The following is a 13,179-nucleotide window of genomic DNA, read 5'->3' as shown; positions in this document are numbered from 1 at the left end:
TAAAAAAATAACTAATTCGCTAAGCGCACAACTCTTTATGCGCTAAGCGAATATTCAACTGCAACATATCTTTAATTGTCCTTTATTCGCTCAACGAGTTGTGTTGGTGCCCTGAGCGAATAAAACTCTATTTAGTTGAGCGATTTAATGCTGGCTTAGCGAGAAACATCTGATAGCACTCCACTTTGATGTATAAATTCCTATACAATTTACTACGCACTTTCCTACTTCTAATTACAACTTTTCAATGAGGAAAACACATTATTTCATGAATAAATACAAATTTTGAGTTAATTAATAAGTCTGAAAACATGTAATTTTCATACTTATCAAAATCGTACGGTGATACAACATCATGTATAAACCGATCGGTTTACAAAAGATAAACTAAGCCTATTGACTGAACGGTCCATTCTAAAACTATATACAACTGATGACCGAACGGTCCTAACCTAAGCAATAGGATCCTCGCCTTCCAACGCTTGCTCCACCGAACACTCATCACCTTCTGCTCACATCCATAGGATGATCATTGCAAAAGAAAAGGTAACTGGACGGACAAAACAAGACAAAACAAGAAAGTAGGGTAAGCTAATGTAATTTAATTATAAACACATCTATACATTTCATGCAATTTTAGTCCATACAAAACCGAACAATACATCATGCAAACAATGAATAGAAATAATCACATACAAACCGAACACCACAATTCACACGCGCGCACACACACACAACACACACACACACACATATATACACACACACACACACACACACACACACACACACACACACACACACACATATATATATATATATATATATATATATATATATATATATATATATATGGATTGTATGAATATGTAGCTACAGTCGTTCTTACACTTGTGGTAGTGTAACAACTGACACCAATCAAGCTACTATCCAAGGTTAATCCCATAATACCTACCTCGACACCCTGAGGTGGTAGGACCTCCTGCTATTCTCACAAATGAAATATCTCTCTCTATGTGAGAATGATACTCATAGAATTTCAGGATGAACGCCAACTTAGCATATCCATATTCACATTTTACAATTCAATAACCATCCACGAGACATTCCGCCTTGGAATTCTCTTCCATAGTATTGAACATCAAAATTCTCATATTTAACATAAACAGTCATTCATCAGTTATATTTTTATTCATAGAACAAAGAGAAAACCTGTGAACGTTGGAGACCGAACACCTTCACACTACCCAATCGAGAGCACCGAACGGTCCCTAAGAGACAAAACAAAAGAAATGACCGAACGCTATTATTGACCGACCACTACAAAAAACCAACTACTAGGAACTTAGCCTAAACCCCGAAGAGCTTAAACCGAACACTCATAGCTCAAACCGAACTCTTAAAAAGCTTAGGCCGAATGCTTATACTAGACCGAGTACTTAGAGCGTACTGGATACTCTATCCAGACCAAACACTAGTTTAATATCGAAAAACTGTGATTAGACCGAACGGTCATAAATAAATAACACCTCTAGTAGACCGAACCTAGTTAATGACTGAGTACGAACACAACCGAACGATCAACAAAACAAGATTCTAAATAACACTTCTTAGACCAAAACAAGATAATTTTTCTTAATTTATAAACCTCCAAACTTGATTTCTAAGTTATTTTAAACCTATTCCACTGAACCTATTTCACACTGACCCCAACTCACATTTTTACATACTCTCTTTTCCAAACCAGAAATGATCGAATGTTCTACAACAGGAAACTCCAAACCAGTTCATAGGTCTCGGCCAATCCCAGAATTTGAATACAATTCAATCAAACATACCATGATTCATACATGCAAGCATTCAAACAGAAATTTCAAACACAGAAAAACATAATTAAATTACTAGCTTCCCTTACCTCGAATAAACCAGACACTTCCTAAGCTTCTATTGTGTTGACTAACCAGAAAACAACTTCTAAGGCAACCTACTACTTTCTGATCGGTGAAAGGGAACCAACCAGAGAATCAAAGACAGAAAACAAACTCAGAGAAGTAGATGATGAACACATGCAAGCTGAACAATGCTTGCTTGTATCAGAAAATACAGAAACTTCAAAGAACGAGTGAATTTAACTTACCAACTCCAAACAACAACTTGATTGGTGAAAAGAGAAACTCTTGCCACCAGGAAACTCAGGCACGGTCTAAATTGATGATCAGAAGAAAAAGAAGATGAGAATTTGTAGAGAGAAGGAGGAGAATTTTAGAGAGAAGAAGGAGAAAATAAAACTCAAAAATTTGGAGAGTAGAGGTGCATGCAGAAAGTGGTCCGAAATTTTGAAAAATTTACTTATATACTACCGTAAAAAGCCGATGGGTCTAACCAGCTGCATACACCTGGATTCCACTTTCTCTTAATTTAATGGTCCTGAGACCAAGCATTGATTTAGTAACAAATATATTAAAAAAAAAAGGAAAGAACAATCTTACTAAAATATCCTTCCTCTTTTTTTTCTTTTCAATATTATATGACAAAATTAGAATACATGTTACAGCTTTATTAAAAATTAAAAATCTAACTTAACACGATTTTTTCTTTGAAAATTAAAACATTATTCAACTTAAAATAGAAGTAACATTGTCTTGAAGTAATTATTTTTGTAAACTATTAAAACCCTCTAATATCACTCAATTTAAATTAAAGGGAGCAAATAACATCTACCTAACATAGAGACATAGACTAATCTCTTTCTTTGTGAGAGATATCAAACTCATATATTCTATATTTCACCACACGTTTTTCAAGTTATTGTATTATTACTATTATATTCATCATCGAAGCTTGAAACAAATATAAAACACCAAGAAATAAAAAAATGTTTTAGATCTTCAAATTTCCACTAGTTTTTCTTTTTATTATTAAATTTAAATTTAATTTTTCAGTTCCTTTGACTTGAAAAAAATGAACTTGTTCTAATTCCTCTTTTCAAATGCTTATACATAAATGTTATTAAAATAAACACTTAAAAAGTACGTGAAGAAATATTTAATTAAAAAAATCAATTTTAAATTTAGAAGGCGCAATATTCAACGTACATTTGAAAGACCAAAAGCGTATTAATTAAAAAGACAAAGAGAATTTATATATTTGTTTAAAAACGGTTTTAAATATTAATAAAAAAAAATTCTTCCTAAACTAAAAAACCAACTTAACTTATGCTTAATCTAAAAAAGTATAAATTATTTACAAATAAATTATATATAAACTAATTTTAATCTATGCAAAGTGCTTTTAATACTTTTTTTTTGATAAATTCATAAAGGATGTATATAAGAAAAAACATGAAACAGAAAATGAAATTAAAGTTAAAAGTAAAAAGTTGGAGCAGTTTTATGAGAAAACTTGTACAGTTAGTTTATACATAAATAAATTTAATTTAGAAGAAGAAAATAATAATTTAATTTCGTATTTTTTTCCAAAAGATAATTGTAAAGAAATTGGTTCAAAAATATATATATATAAATATATTGTTGTTGTACCAAATGGTAATAATTGAAAGTGGAGAAAATATCCAACAAACATGCAGGTATACCTTATCTGCCGTTAGAAGTAGCATTTAACCTTAGCATTTGTTAGAAGACTTTCCTTTCCTTGCACGTTCCTTTCTTCTACAGAACACCGACACACTTCTACTATTTCTCTCCCTTTAATAATTCCCAACGCGCATTCACGTTTCCTCTCTCTCTATCTCATAAATATATCCTCAAAAAACCAAACGCCATACGTAACTATCTCATTTTTTACTTTATTTCTCTAACATACTATTACATTAATGATATTTTCACAATATTTTTTTAACAACATTTTAATATTGTTTATGTATCATTATGTAATTGGTTCTAAATTATTTTATAATGAATAATAATAATCATAAACATAAATATAGACCAATCACAGAATGACACGTAAACAGTATTAAAATGTTGTCAAAAATATCATTATCCCACGTTCTAATTAGCATGGCAACCGGAGAATATCAATTATCTATATTCGCAAATGTTTGAGGGTACAGATTTTTTCTTTTTCATCCCTAATTCTAATTATTTTATCAATCTTTACTAATTTTTCTCTCACTCTTCATTTTCACAACTTTTAGTCGAAAAAATAAGGTTTGTTTAAGGTCTCTTAACACCTCATGACAGATACTTTCACATTTTCTTAGACTAGAAAGAGAAAAATTTCCATTTTTAAGTAAATAGATATCAAGTAAAGATAACGGGATGTGACTCATAATTCAGAGAATTATAATACGTGCCTACAAACCACAGTGTCGGAAGTTCGACTTCCTCTCTGTCGCAACCGACAAAAAAGAAAAGGATTTTTTCCTACAGATTAGAAAAATCATAATTAAATTTTTTAAGTCTAACTTATTTTTACAAAAATTTATAAAATATAATTATATATATTATAAATTTATTTTATTTCTACTCGATACGATATTTTTAATAAAATGTTCAACTTATATTAAAAAAAATTTCCATTTTTAATACAGTATTATTTTTACCTTAACAAGATTTATTACCTGCATTAAATTATCTATTATTAGAATTTTATCAACAACATTAAAAGACATTTAGTCACACATACAAAATATTTCAATAAAAAAGAAAATGTTAAAAGTCTAATATTAACAAAAAAATATTGATAAATTTGATCTTTTAAATTAGTTTTAGCATGATGATGAGCTAAACGAAAGTAAGATAAACTAATGATAAAATGATTTGTAATAGTTTAAAGATTAATGGAAGAAGATACACAATAGTTGGAAGAGTCAATAATTTCACACTTCTCCTTCACTCCCATGCCTCTATAAATGCTCATCATATGCTAAAACATATATTCGGAGACACAAGCCACAAACTTCTTTCCAAGCCCCACATCGAAGTTCAACAACTAGACAATGTCATCCCCACCATTTTTCTTTCTCTTTCTCTTCTTCCTCTCAGCTCCAGTATTACTCTTAGCTCAATCTCCACCTTCTCCACCTTCTCCACCTTCTCCTTCCTCTTCTCTTGCCTGCAAAGCCACACTCTATCCAAAACTATGCCGTTCCATTCTCTCAGCCATCCGTGCCTCCCCTTCCGACCCTTATGGCTACGGCAAGTTCTCCATAAAGCAAAGCCTCAAACAGGCACGTAAACTCGCCAAGGTCTTTGATGACTTCCTCCATCGCCACCAATCGTCTTCTTCCCTCAACCATGCAGAAGTTGCATCCCTTGGAGATTGCAAAGACCTCAACCTGCTAAACGTGGACTACTTATCGTCCATATCTGAAGAGCTCAAATCCGTGAGTTCTTCAGATACTGAACTGGTTGAGAAAATGGAGAGCTATCTCAGTGCTGTTGCCACCAACCACTACACGTGCTATGATGGGTTGGTGGTGACCAAAAGCAACATTGCCAGCGCCCTTGCTGTGCCACTGAAGGATGTGACCCAGTTGTACAGTGTCTCACTTGGGTTGGTCACCGAGGCTCTCGACAAGAACCTCAGAAGAAACAAGACACGCAAACATGGACTACCCACCAAAACCTTCAAGGTCAGGCAACCACTGGAGAAGCTCATCAAGGTAATCCTTGTTTCTCTTCACCGATGATGTTTCTTCGTACTTGGTTTTGATTACTGAAGTGAATATATGTGACAGATTATAATGTAGAAAGTGAATCTAAATCTTGCAAACTGAAGTACATTAACGAGGTTGTTTGTTTCTGTACAATTGTATCACCGACACATCATATGTTTTTGTCTGTTTTAGGTTAGGTTTATATTTATTTGCATGGAGACAGATTTATTACCTATGGATTCTAATTTTTAGTTCATTGAATCACCTCAACCAAGCACAGTAATGCACACTCCACCAGTCAAATCTTCACTACTTTTTCACTTTTTGGTATTACTTGAAAGAGAAACAAATATCAATGCTTTTAATCTTTGGTCAAACATTCAAACTATGTTTATAACGTTATTTTTTGTCTTAGTTAAGACAAAATTTACTATAAATTTCAATTGACGTAAAAGTTATCACGGATTTTTTAACTTATATTTCTTCATTTTTTTCTTCCGTAATGGTTATTTATATTTCTAACTTTTCAAGAACAAGAAAATATACAACTTGTTAGATTTAAAATTATGTGGCTTATTGGTTGAGCCAGAAGTTTATTCTTTTCGTAAGGCTTTTGCTGATAAAAAAAAATATTTTCTTAAGCCAAAATCTTCCTCTTTACAAATTTCAATAGCTGTTGTAAACGTTTTTTTGTGGAACTACTTTTATCTTAAAAGTATTTCCACTGTTTTATATATATATATATATATATATATATATATATATATATATATATATATTTTTTTTTTTTTTTTTTTTTTTTCAGGAGTCAATTTTATATATATTGATGTTAAGAAACATTTGGTAGATTAAAATATTGTTGGTTTCATACCGAAATATTATACTTAATACTATTACATTTTTTTTTATAAATTACTACTGTAATTGCCAAACAGGGGTAGTGAATTCTGCTCTAAGGATTGTTAATTAATAAAATTTTGGATTTGTAAAACATCAATACCTTAAAGTTTCTGAGTAATTAATATTTGTAAGCAAATTTTGTGAAATTAATTTTAAGATAAACTCAAATATTAACATAATATTAAAATTTATTTTATTTATTATCGATTCTTGAGATTTGAATGGGGTAATTTCAACTTCTAAGATGATAAAAAGCAGAGATAGGTGAAGTCAACCACATGCATGATGCTTTAATGGGTTGACTATAGGTCAAACAAGTACGCTCTGTTATCCTCTGCCTTTTAATGTGAATGCTTTGCCATAATCTAAAAATTTCATGATCATTCACGTGAAGTCTTCCTAGTTTCCACCATTTGCACTGCTCCATGCACGTGAAATCTACATTTTATTTTCTAACATGCCATTGTGTATACCATATATTAATGTCAAGTTGTCTACATTATGCAGATTAATTCATGAGCAGAGATTCTTAGCTGTTACCAAATTTCATAAAAGAAAAACTCTTTACACTTTGTGACATTTTTTAGAATCATAAAACATATAAGTAATTTTCAGTTACTGGGTATCACTTGCTACCAAATCAGTCTATGACAAAGATCTTACATAAACTTTCTTGTATGTCTGTCAAACAATTATCAATGCTGCATTATACATACATGAGCATATAATTCAATCATAGAATTGTTTGGTAAGAAACACTGAAGTTTTATTGCTGTTAATCTTTGCATAAATTTTGTCTACTTAATCAACCATAGTTCAATATATATATAAGCATAAAGTGTTAATTGAAAGGCTAAAATTGTTGCAGCTTCTTCGCACAAAGTATAGTTGCACCAAGTTATCCAATTGCAGCAGAGCTGGAAGGAATCTTAAGGAAAGTGGAAGCCAAGGAATTTTATTACAGGATTTTGTGATTGTGAGTTCTTATGGAATGGACAACTATACTTCCATTGGAGAGGCTATTGCTGCTGCACCCAATAACACAAAGCCTGAAGATGGATATTTCCTGGTGTATGTTAGGGAGGGAATCTATGAGGAATATGTGGTAATTCCCAGAGAAAAGAAGAATATATTGCTTGTTGGAGATGGTATTAACAAGACTATCATCACAGGGAACCATAGTGTCATAGATGGTTGGACAACTTTCAATTCTTCCACATTTGGTAAGTCCTTTTTATTCTTTCTAGTTCTTCTCATTTTGCAAGGACTAGTTTTACTTGTCCTAATAGCAAGTCAAGTGTCATGAGAAAATTTTCTTTCACTGATAATCCTTTAACAGTAAAAAATGTTAAGGAAATTTTAAGTCTAACTCAATCTTATAAGATTGACTTGTAAAATTAAGTTAAGTTCAAATTAACCTGATATTAGAGTCATTATAGTCTATTTTAGCAAAGTTTGTTATTTATTGGGTCTATTTTCTATCAGACTTTCTATGTCTATTTTAAAGAAATTTGTTATTTGTTAGGTATATTATATTTGAGATGTATATAGGGTCTGTTAGAAATTTCAAAAGGGTGAATAAATTTATAATATTAAAAATTTATCTTAATCATTAACATATTTGTTTTTGTTGAATACAGCTGTTTCAGGAGAAAGGTTTATAGCAGTGGATGTTACATTCAGAAACACAGCTGGACCAGAAAAACACCAAGCAGTGGCAGTGAGGAACAATGCTGACCTCTCTACATTCTACCGCTGCAGTTTTGAAGGATATCAAGACACTCTCTATGTTCACTCTCTGAGGCAATTCTACAGGGAATGTGAAATCTATGGCACTGTGGACTTCATTTTTGGCAACGCAGCCGTGGTGTTCCAACAGAGTAAGATCTATGCCAGAAAACCATTGCCAAACCAGAAGAATGCTGTGACAGCACAAGGAAGAACTGATCCTTTTCAGACCACTGGCATTTCAATCCAAAACTGCACCATTGATGCCGCACCAGACTTAGCTGCGGACTTGAATTCCACAGCAAGCTACTTAGGCCGGCCATGGAAGTTGTATTCAAGGACTGTTTTCCTGCAATCATACATTGGAAATGTTATTCAACCTGCAGGGTGGTTAGAGTGGAATGGCACAGTTGGTTTAGACACCCTCTTTTATGGTGAGTTTAACAACTATGGTCCTGGTTCTAACACTAGCGATAGAGTACAGTGGCCTGGTTACTTTCTGTTGAATGCTACTCAAGCTTGGAACTTCACAGTCCTGAACTTCACGTTGGGAAATACTTGGCTTCCTGACACAGATATACCTTACACTGAAGGACTGTTAAGATAATTGATTCATTATTGAAAAGATAATTTTGATTCACTGTTTGTTAGATGCAATATAGCTATATGACTTCCTTTTAAGGAGGAGCATCCAAAAGGGATGATGAGAGTCATTAATGTTCTTATGAAATTCTCAAGTATTAATAAAAGTATATACAAGTTTGTAGAAACAATGCACTTGAACGCAATTAGGAAATGTGGTCCACTATGATTATTATGTCTCAATTTGCCTTTCTTTTACTTTTAGATGTGAGAAGAGTTGCATGCTTGTCTCCACCACTCTCCAAAAACTACAACAACAGTATAGTCCTATTCCCATAAGTGAAGTTGGCTACATGGAGATTGGACCTAGTTGAAAAGAAAAATCTCAGAATATTGATCTCTTTTATAATCCATGCCTGTCTCCAAGTGAAACAAAATTGAGAGAAGGGACTGAGATTGGTGCAAACTATGGATGAATAAAAAGAATAGTCAAATGAAAAGAATCGTTATTCACTTTCAAATTAATAATACAAATCAAGAAGATCAAGGGAAAGGGAAAATGATCCAAAAGGGGAAACAATTTTGACAAAGGGAGCTTTGCAAATTGCATATTATGGCTGTTGTCATAGATCAGACTTAAATGGGGCACCTGCTGCAGAAATCCATTTATCTCCCTGTAGAAAACCTTTGATAGTAAACTTGCTGGCTTGTTCACTTGTAATGGTTCTCAAACCCTTCCACTTCACCCTATTCTTTGTTGAAGCACCTGGTCCAACATTCTGAAATTCTGCATAGAAAATGGTGTCTGGAGCTGAGTTCCCTGTCCATGGTAACCAGCCTTTGGGGTTCACAAAATCTTCCATTCTGGATTTCATGTACACTGTGGTTGAGTAATTCTTCCAGGGTCTTCCAAGATATGTCTCCACAGAACTCAAGTTACCAAAGGGTGAAATGTTGCAGTTCTGAATGGAAATCCCAGTGTTCATGTTAGGGTCAGTTTTTCCCTGAGCTGTGATTGTGTTTTGCTGGCCATGCATTGGTAACTTTGGCCTAATATTACAGTTTTGGATCACAACTGCAGAATTGCCAAAGATGAAATCAACCGTGCCATAGATGTTACATTCTCTGTAGAATTGACGGTTGGAATGAGCATAGAGACTATCCTGATATGCATCAATGTGGCACCTATAGTAAACTGCTTGATCAGCACTTGTCATTAGTGCTACTGCTTGATGCTTCTGTGGACCAGCACTGTTCCTAAAACCCATATCTCTAGCAATGAAATTCCTTCCAAATACAGCTGATTGCACCCAACAAACCACAAAGAAAATATTTCCTAGTCATTCAAACTGTGTTTATGAAATGACAAACATTAAATTTGAAGCCTAGTTCATTTTCATGGTAGGACTTCTAAAATAGTCATGTAAAAGTAAAAATGAATGGACATAGTTTTCACTTACCAAATGTTGCTGTTGAAAAAGTTGGTGTGCCATCCGCAAAATTAAGGTTGGCAGATACAATACTAGAAGTCATTCCATCACCAATCATCATCACATTCCATTTGGTCTTCTCAACCCTCACATTTTCATAGTAAATCCCTTTTTTCACATAGATTACAGTCCTCTTGTTGCTCTTATCAGGAACATGTTTAAGTGCATCAGAAATTTTCTTATATTTCCCACTGCCATCTTTGGCCACAACAATGTCAGCTTTCTTCCTCAAATCCTCTGTCAGAAGGAGTCTCCTATCTTTTGAAGGAAGCCATGCTGGTGCTTCATTGTGATGAGGTAAACTCAGTAAGCGCCTAAGGTTCAGATTGGTTGTAGCCTTGTTGATCCAGGTAACGATGGCAAGACTGTTACTGGTAAACTGTGTAGAATTTTTAAGATAGCTTACTACACTTGTCTTAATTGCTTCTTTTTCATCTTCAAAGCCTTCGATACAAGTATGCAGATATGTACCTATTTCAGCACAGAGAAAACAAAGTGTACGGTTATTTTTATCAAGCCAAAGGGGTAGAACAAAAGTGTACTGTAGCTCTAAGTGGCCGAATTTGGAGATTTGAAACTAACATCGTAATTACTAGGCAATAAACAGCCTTGGATGTATGTTCATAACTTCTAACCATGCTAGCATATATATACTTATAATAAATAGTACCTGCAGCACTTAACCATGTTTGAAGATCCTCAAAAACTTCAAACGAAAAGTTTTCCCCTGATGTCAAAGAGCTATTCAGATGATCAACCGCAAGACCCAAAAGCTCCCTGCAATTTTTCATAGCCTCCTTGGTCCTGCTGTTCTTCACAACCACCCCTTTGAAAGCTCCATGATCATGATCACTGAAATAGTCAACAGCTTTGGACACTTCAGATAAGGCAACCTTCTTTGACAGCAGGAACAACTCCTGAGGCTGAACCTGGTTTGAGTTCACAGCAGAACCAAGGCTGCTGTAGCACGAATCCTTGTACAATGTCACATCACAAACAGCCTTCACTGAATCTGTCACAGTGTGAGCATCATTGTCACCTTCTGAAGAGTTGGTGCCACGAATGCCAAACACAAGAGCAAAAACAACGGCTGCTAAAACAATCGAGGACAATCCTATGATTGTGATTCTCTTTCTGGTTTTCTTCCTTGCTTCCAACACCATTTGCTCATGCTCATCAACTTTCCCGTAGGATTTGAACATGCTGAATCAAATTCTCCAACACCACTTCTATTATTCTTGAAAGAAATCTGTTTGAATTTACAAGGTTGTTTAACATAAGATATGTGTAGTATGTTAATGTAAGGAAGAGTGTAGTAGCACGCAACACTGTTAATACGTGGAAGCCACTAAAAACCTTGTATTTTGTGTCTGCATGTTTAAGTTGAGTGCATGCCATGTTAGTGCGTGCTACATCCTAATTGGTTGACCACTCTCATTTATTTATTCACTAATTAATTAGTTATATGTATGTATATATAATGTACCAAAAATATATACAAAATTTGAATGATAGAATGTTAGAAGAAAAACAACATATGCTTTAATTTTTCGATAGTCACCTAGAATGTCAATATTGCCTTGTTATATGATAATAAAATATGCAATTAAATTTATTAATTTATATTGATATATTTATTAGAATAATTCATTTTATATAATAATAATAATAATAGTATTTATTATGACATGTTTATAAAATTATTAATAATATTGAATAATAGTAAATAATATTGAACGTTGAGTACTTATTATTTACTATATATATATATATGTTTCAATTTATGAATAATAGTGAATTTAAATGTTGAATATGGATTATTTATTACTTGATATTTAATAATTTAATATTTAAATCTGAATTAATAATTGATAATAAAAAATTAAGAATTAATGCTTCATAATTAACAGTTAATATTTACATATTTATTTTAAATATATATTTTTAGTCCCTTATAAAATTAGAGATTATGTTTTGTTCTTACAAAATTTTTTTCTTTGTTTTTCGTTCTTATAAAATATGAAACCTTGTGTTCTTACAAATATGTAAATTTTTATTTTAGTTAAAAGATTTCTTTTATTTTTTTTAATTTTCATTCCTCCATAATTTTAAGAACTTTAAGATTTTGTTAAATTACATTTGATCCTTATATAAATAATATTAGTATGGGCGACTTAGAATGTTTTGATATAAATATAGTTAGTATCATATATAATACTTAAAACTAATGCTTTTAAAAAGTCTATGGAATTAAAGGTGAAATTAAATCTTAAATCATAAATCTTTAATATTCAAACAATGAATACATTAATAAATATATAGTAATAATTATAATGTATTATTTAATATTAAAAACACACAAATATATACAACGTCAAAATTAATTCGAAATTTATTACATAATTTCATTTTATTATACTATTTAAAAATATGTAAATATTTACTATTAGATTATATATTTATAAACTTTTAAGTTAATTAAAATTTTAGATTTATGAGTTCATATACATCTTAAAATTACGAGTTCAACTTGAATTTGATGTTTTTATGTATTTGGATTTATTGAAATTAGAATATCAATGGATGAATTGCTTCTTTAAACAACTTCAACTTTTCATTAAAAAACACTTAAGAGAGTAATGAAATGATTATACATTAGTCAAGTCTTAAAATTATATTTAGGACATGTAAATAACACTCATACAAGTAAAATTTCATTAAAATATTATAAATAGATAGAAATCCCTATTTACTCATTTATTGCATCACATATACTTTAACCAACTTGAATCTAAAAATATTTTTATAGATATTCCTACCAAAAAAAAGGTATGTAGTAAATTAGAATAAAAAAGAGTC

General features: G+C 32.0%; 2 protein-coding genes across 2 annotated transcripts; one reads left to right on the top strand and one right to left on the bottom strand.

The window, feature by feature from the left end:
• The first annotated feature begins 4,885 nt into the window (after window positions 1-4,885).
• LOC148201583 (putative pectinesterase/pectinesterase inhibitor 47) lies at window positions 4,886-9,094 on the top strand. The gene is made up of 3 exons (XM_088109189.1): window positions 4,886-5,626; window positions 7,389-7,743; window positions 8,161-9,094. Exons 1-3 carry the CDS (start codon window positions 4,961-4,963, stop codon window positions 8,853-8,855), a joined length of 1,716 nt encoding a protein of 571 aa, XP_087965315.1. The 5' UTR covers window positions 4,886-4,960; the 3' UTR covers window positions 8,856-9,094.
• Window positions 9,095-9,303: 209 nt separating this feature from the next.
• On the bottom strand, window positions 9,304-11,757 carry LOC148201582 (putative pectinesterase/pectinesterase inhibitor 46). The gene is made up of 3 exons (XM_088109190.1): window positions 10,991-11,757; window positions 10,291-10,791; window positions 9,304-10,130 (listed from the first exon to the last, which is right to left on the bottom strand). The coding sequence occupies exons 1-3, from the start codon at window positions 11,520-11,522 to the stop codon at window positions 9,454-9,456; spliced, it is 1,710 nt and encodes a 569-aa protein (XP_087965316.1). The 5' UTR covers window positions 11,523-11,757; the 3' UTR covers window positions 9,304-9,453.
• Between the last annotated feature and the right edge of the window lie 1,422 nt (window positions 11,758-13,179).

Source organism: Vigna umbellata, chromosome 3 (assembly GCF_029865625.1).
Source record: "Vigna umbellata cultivar VRB3 chromosome 3, Vumbellata_1.0, whole genome shotgun sequence".
Lineage (NCBI taxonomy): Eukaryota > Viridiplantae > Streptophyta > Magnoliopsida > Fabales > Fabaceae > Vigna > Vigna umbellata.
This window is presented reverse-complemented; position numbering and strand designations above follow the sequence as displayed.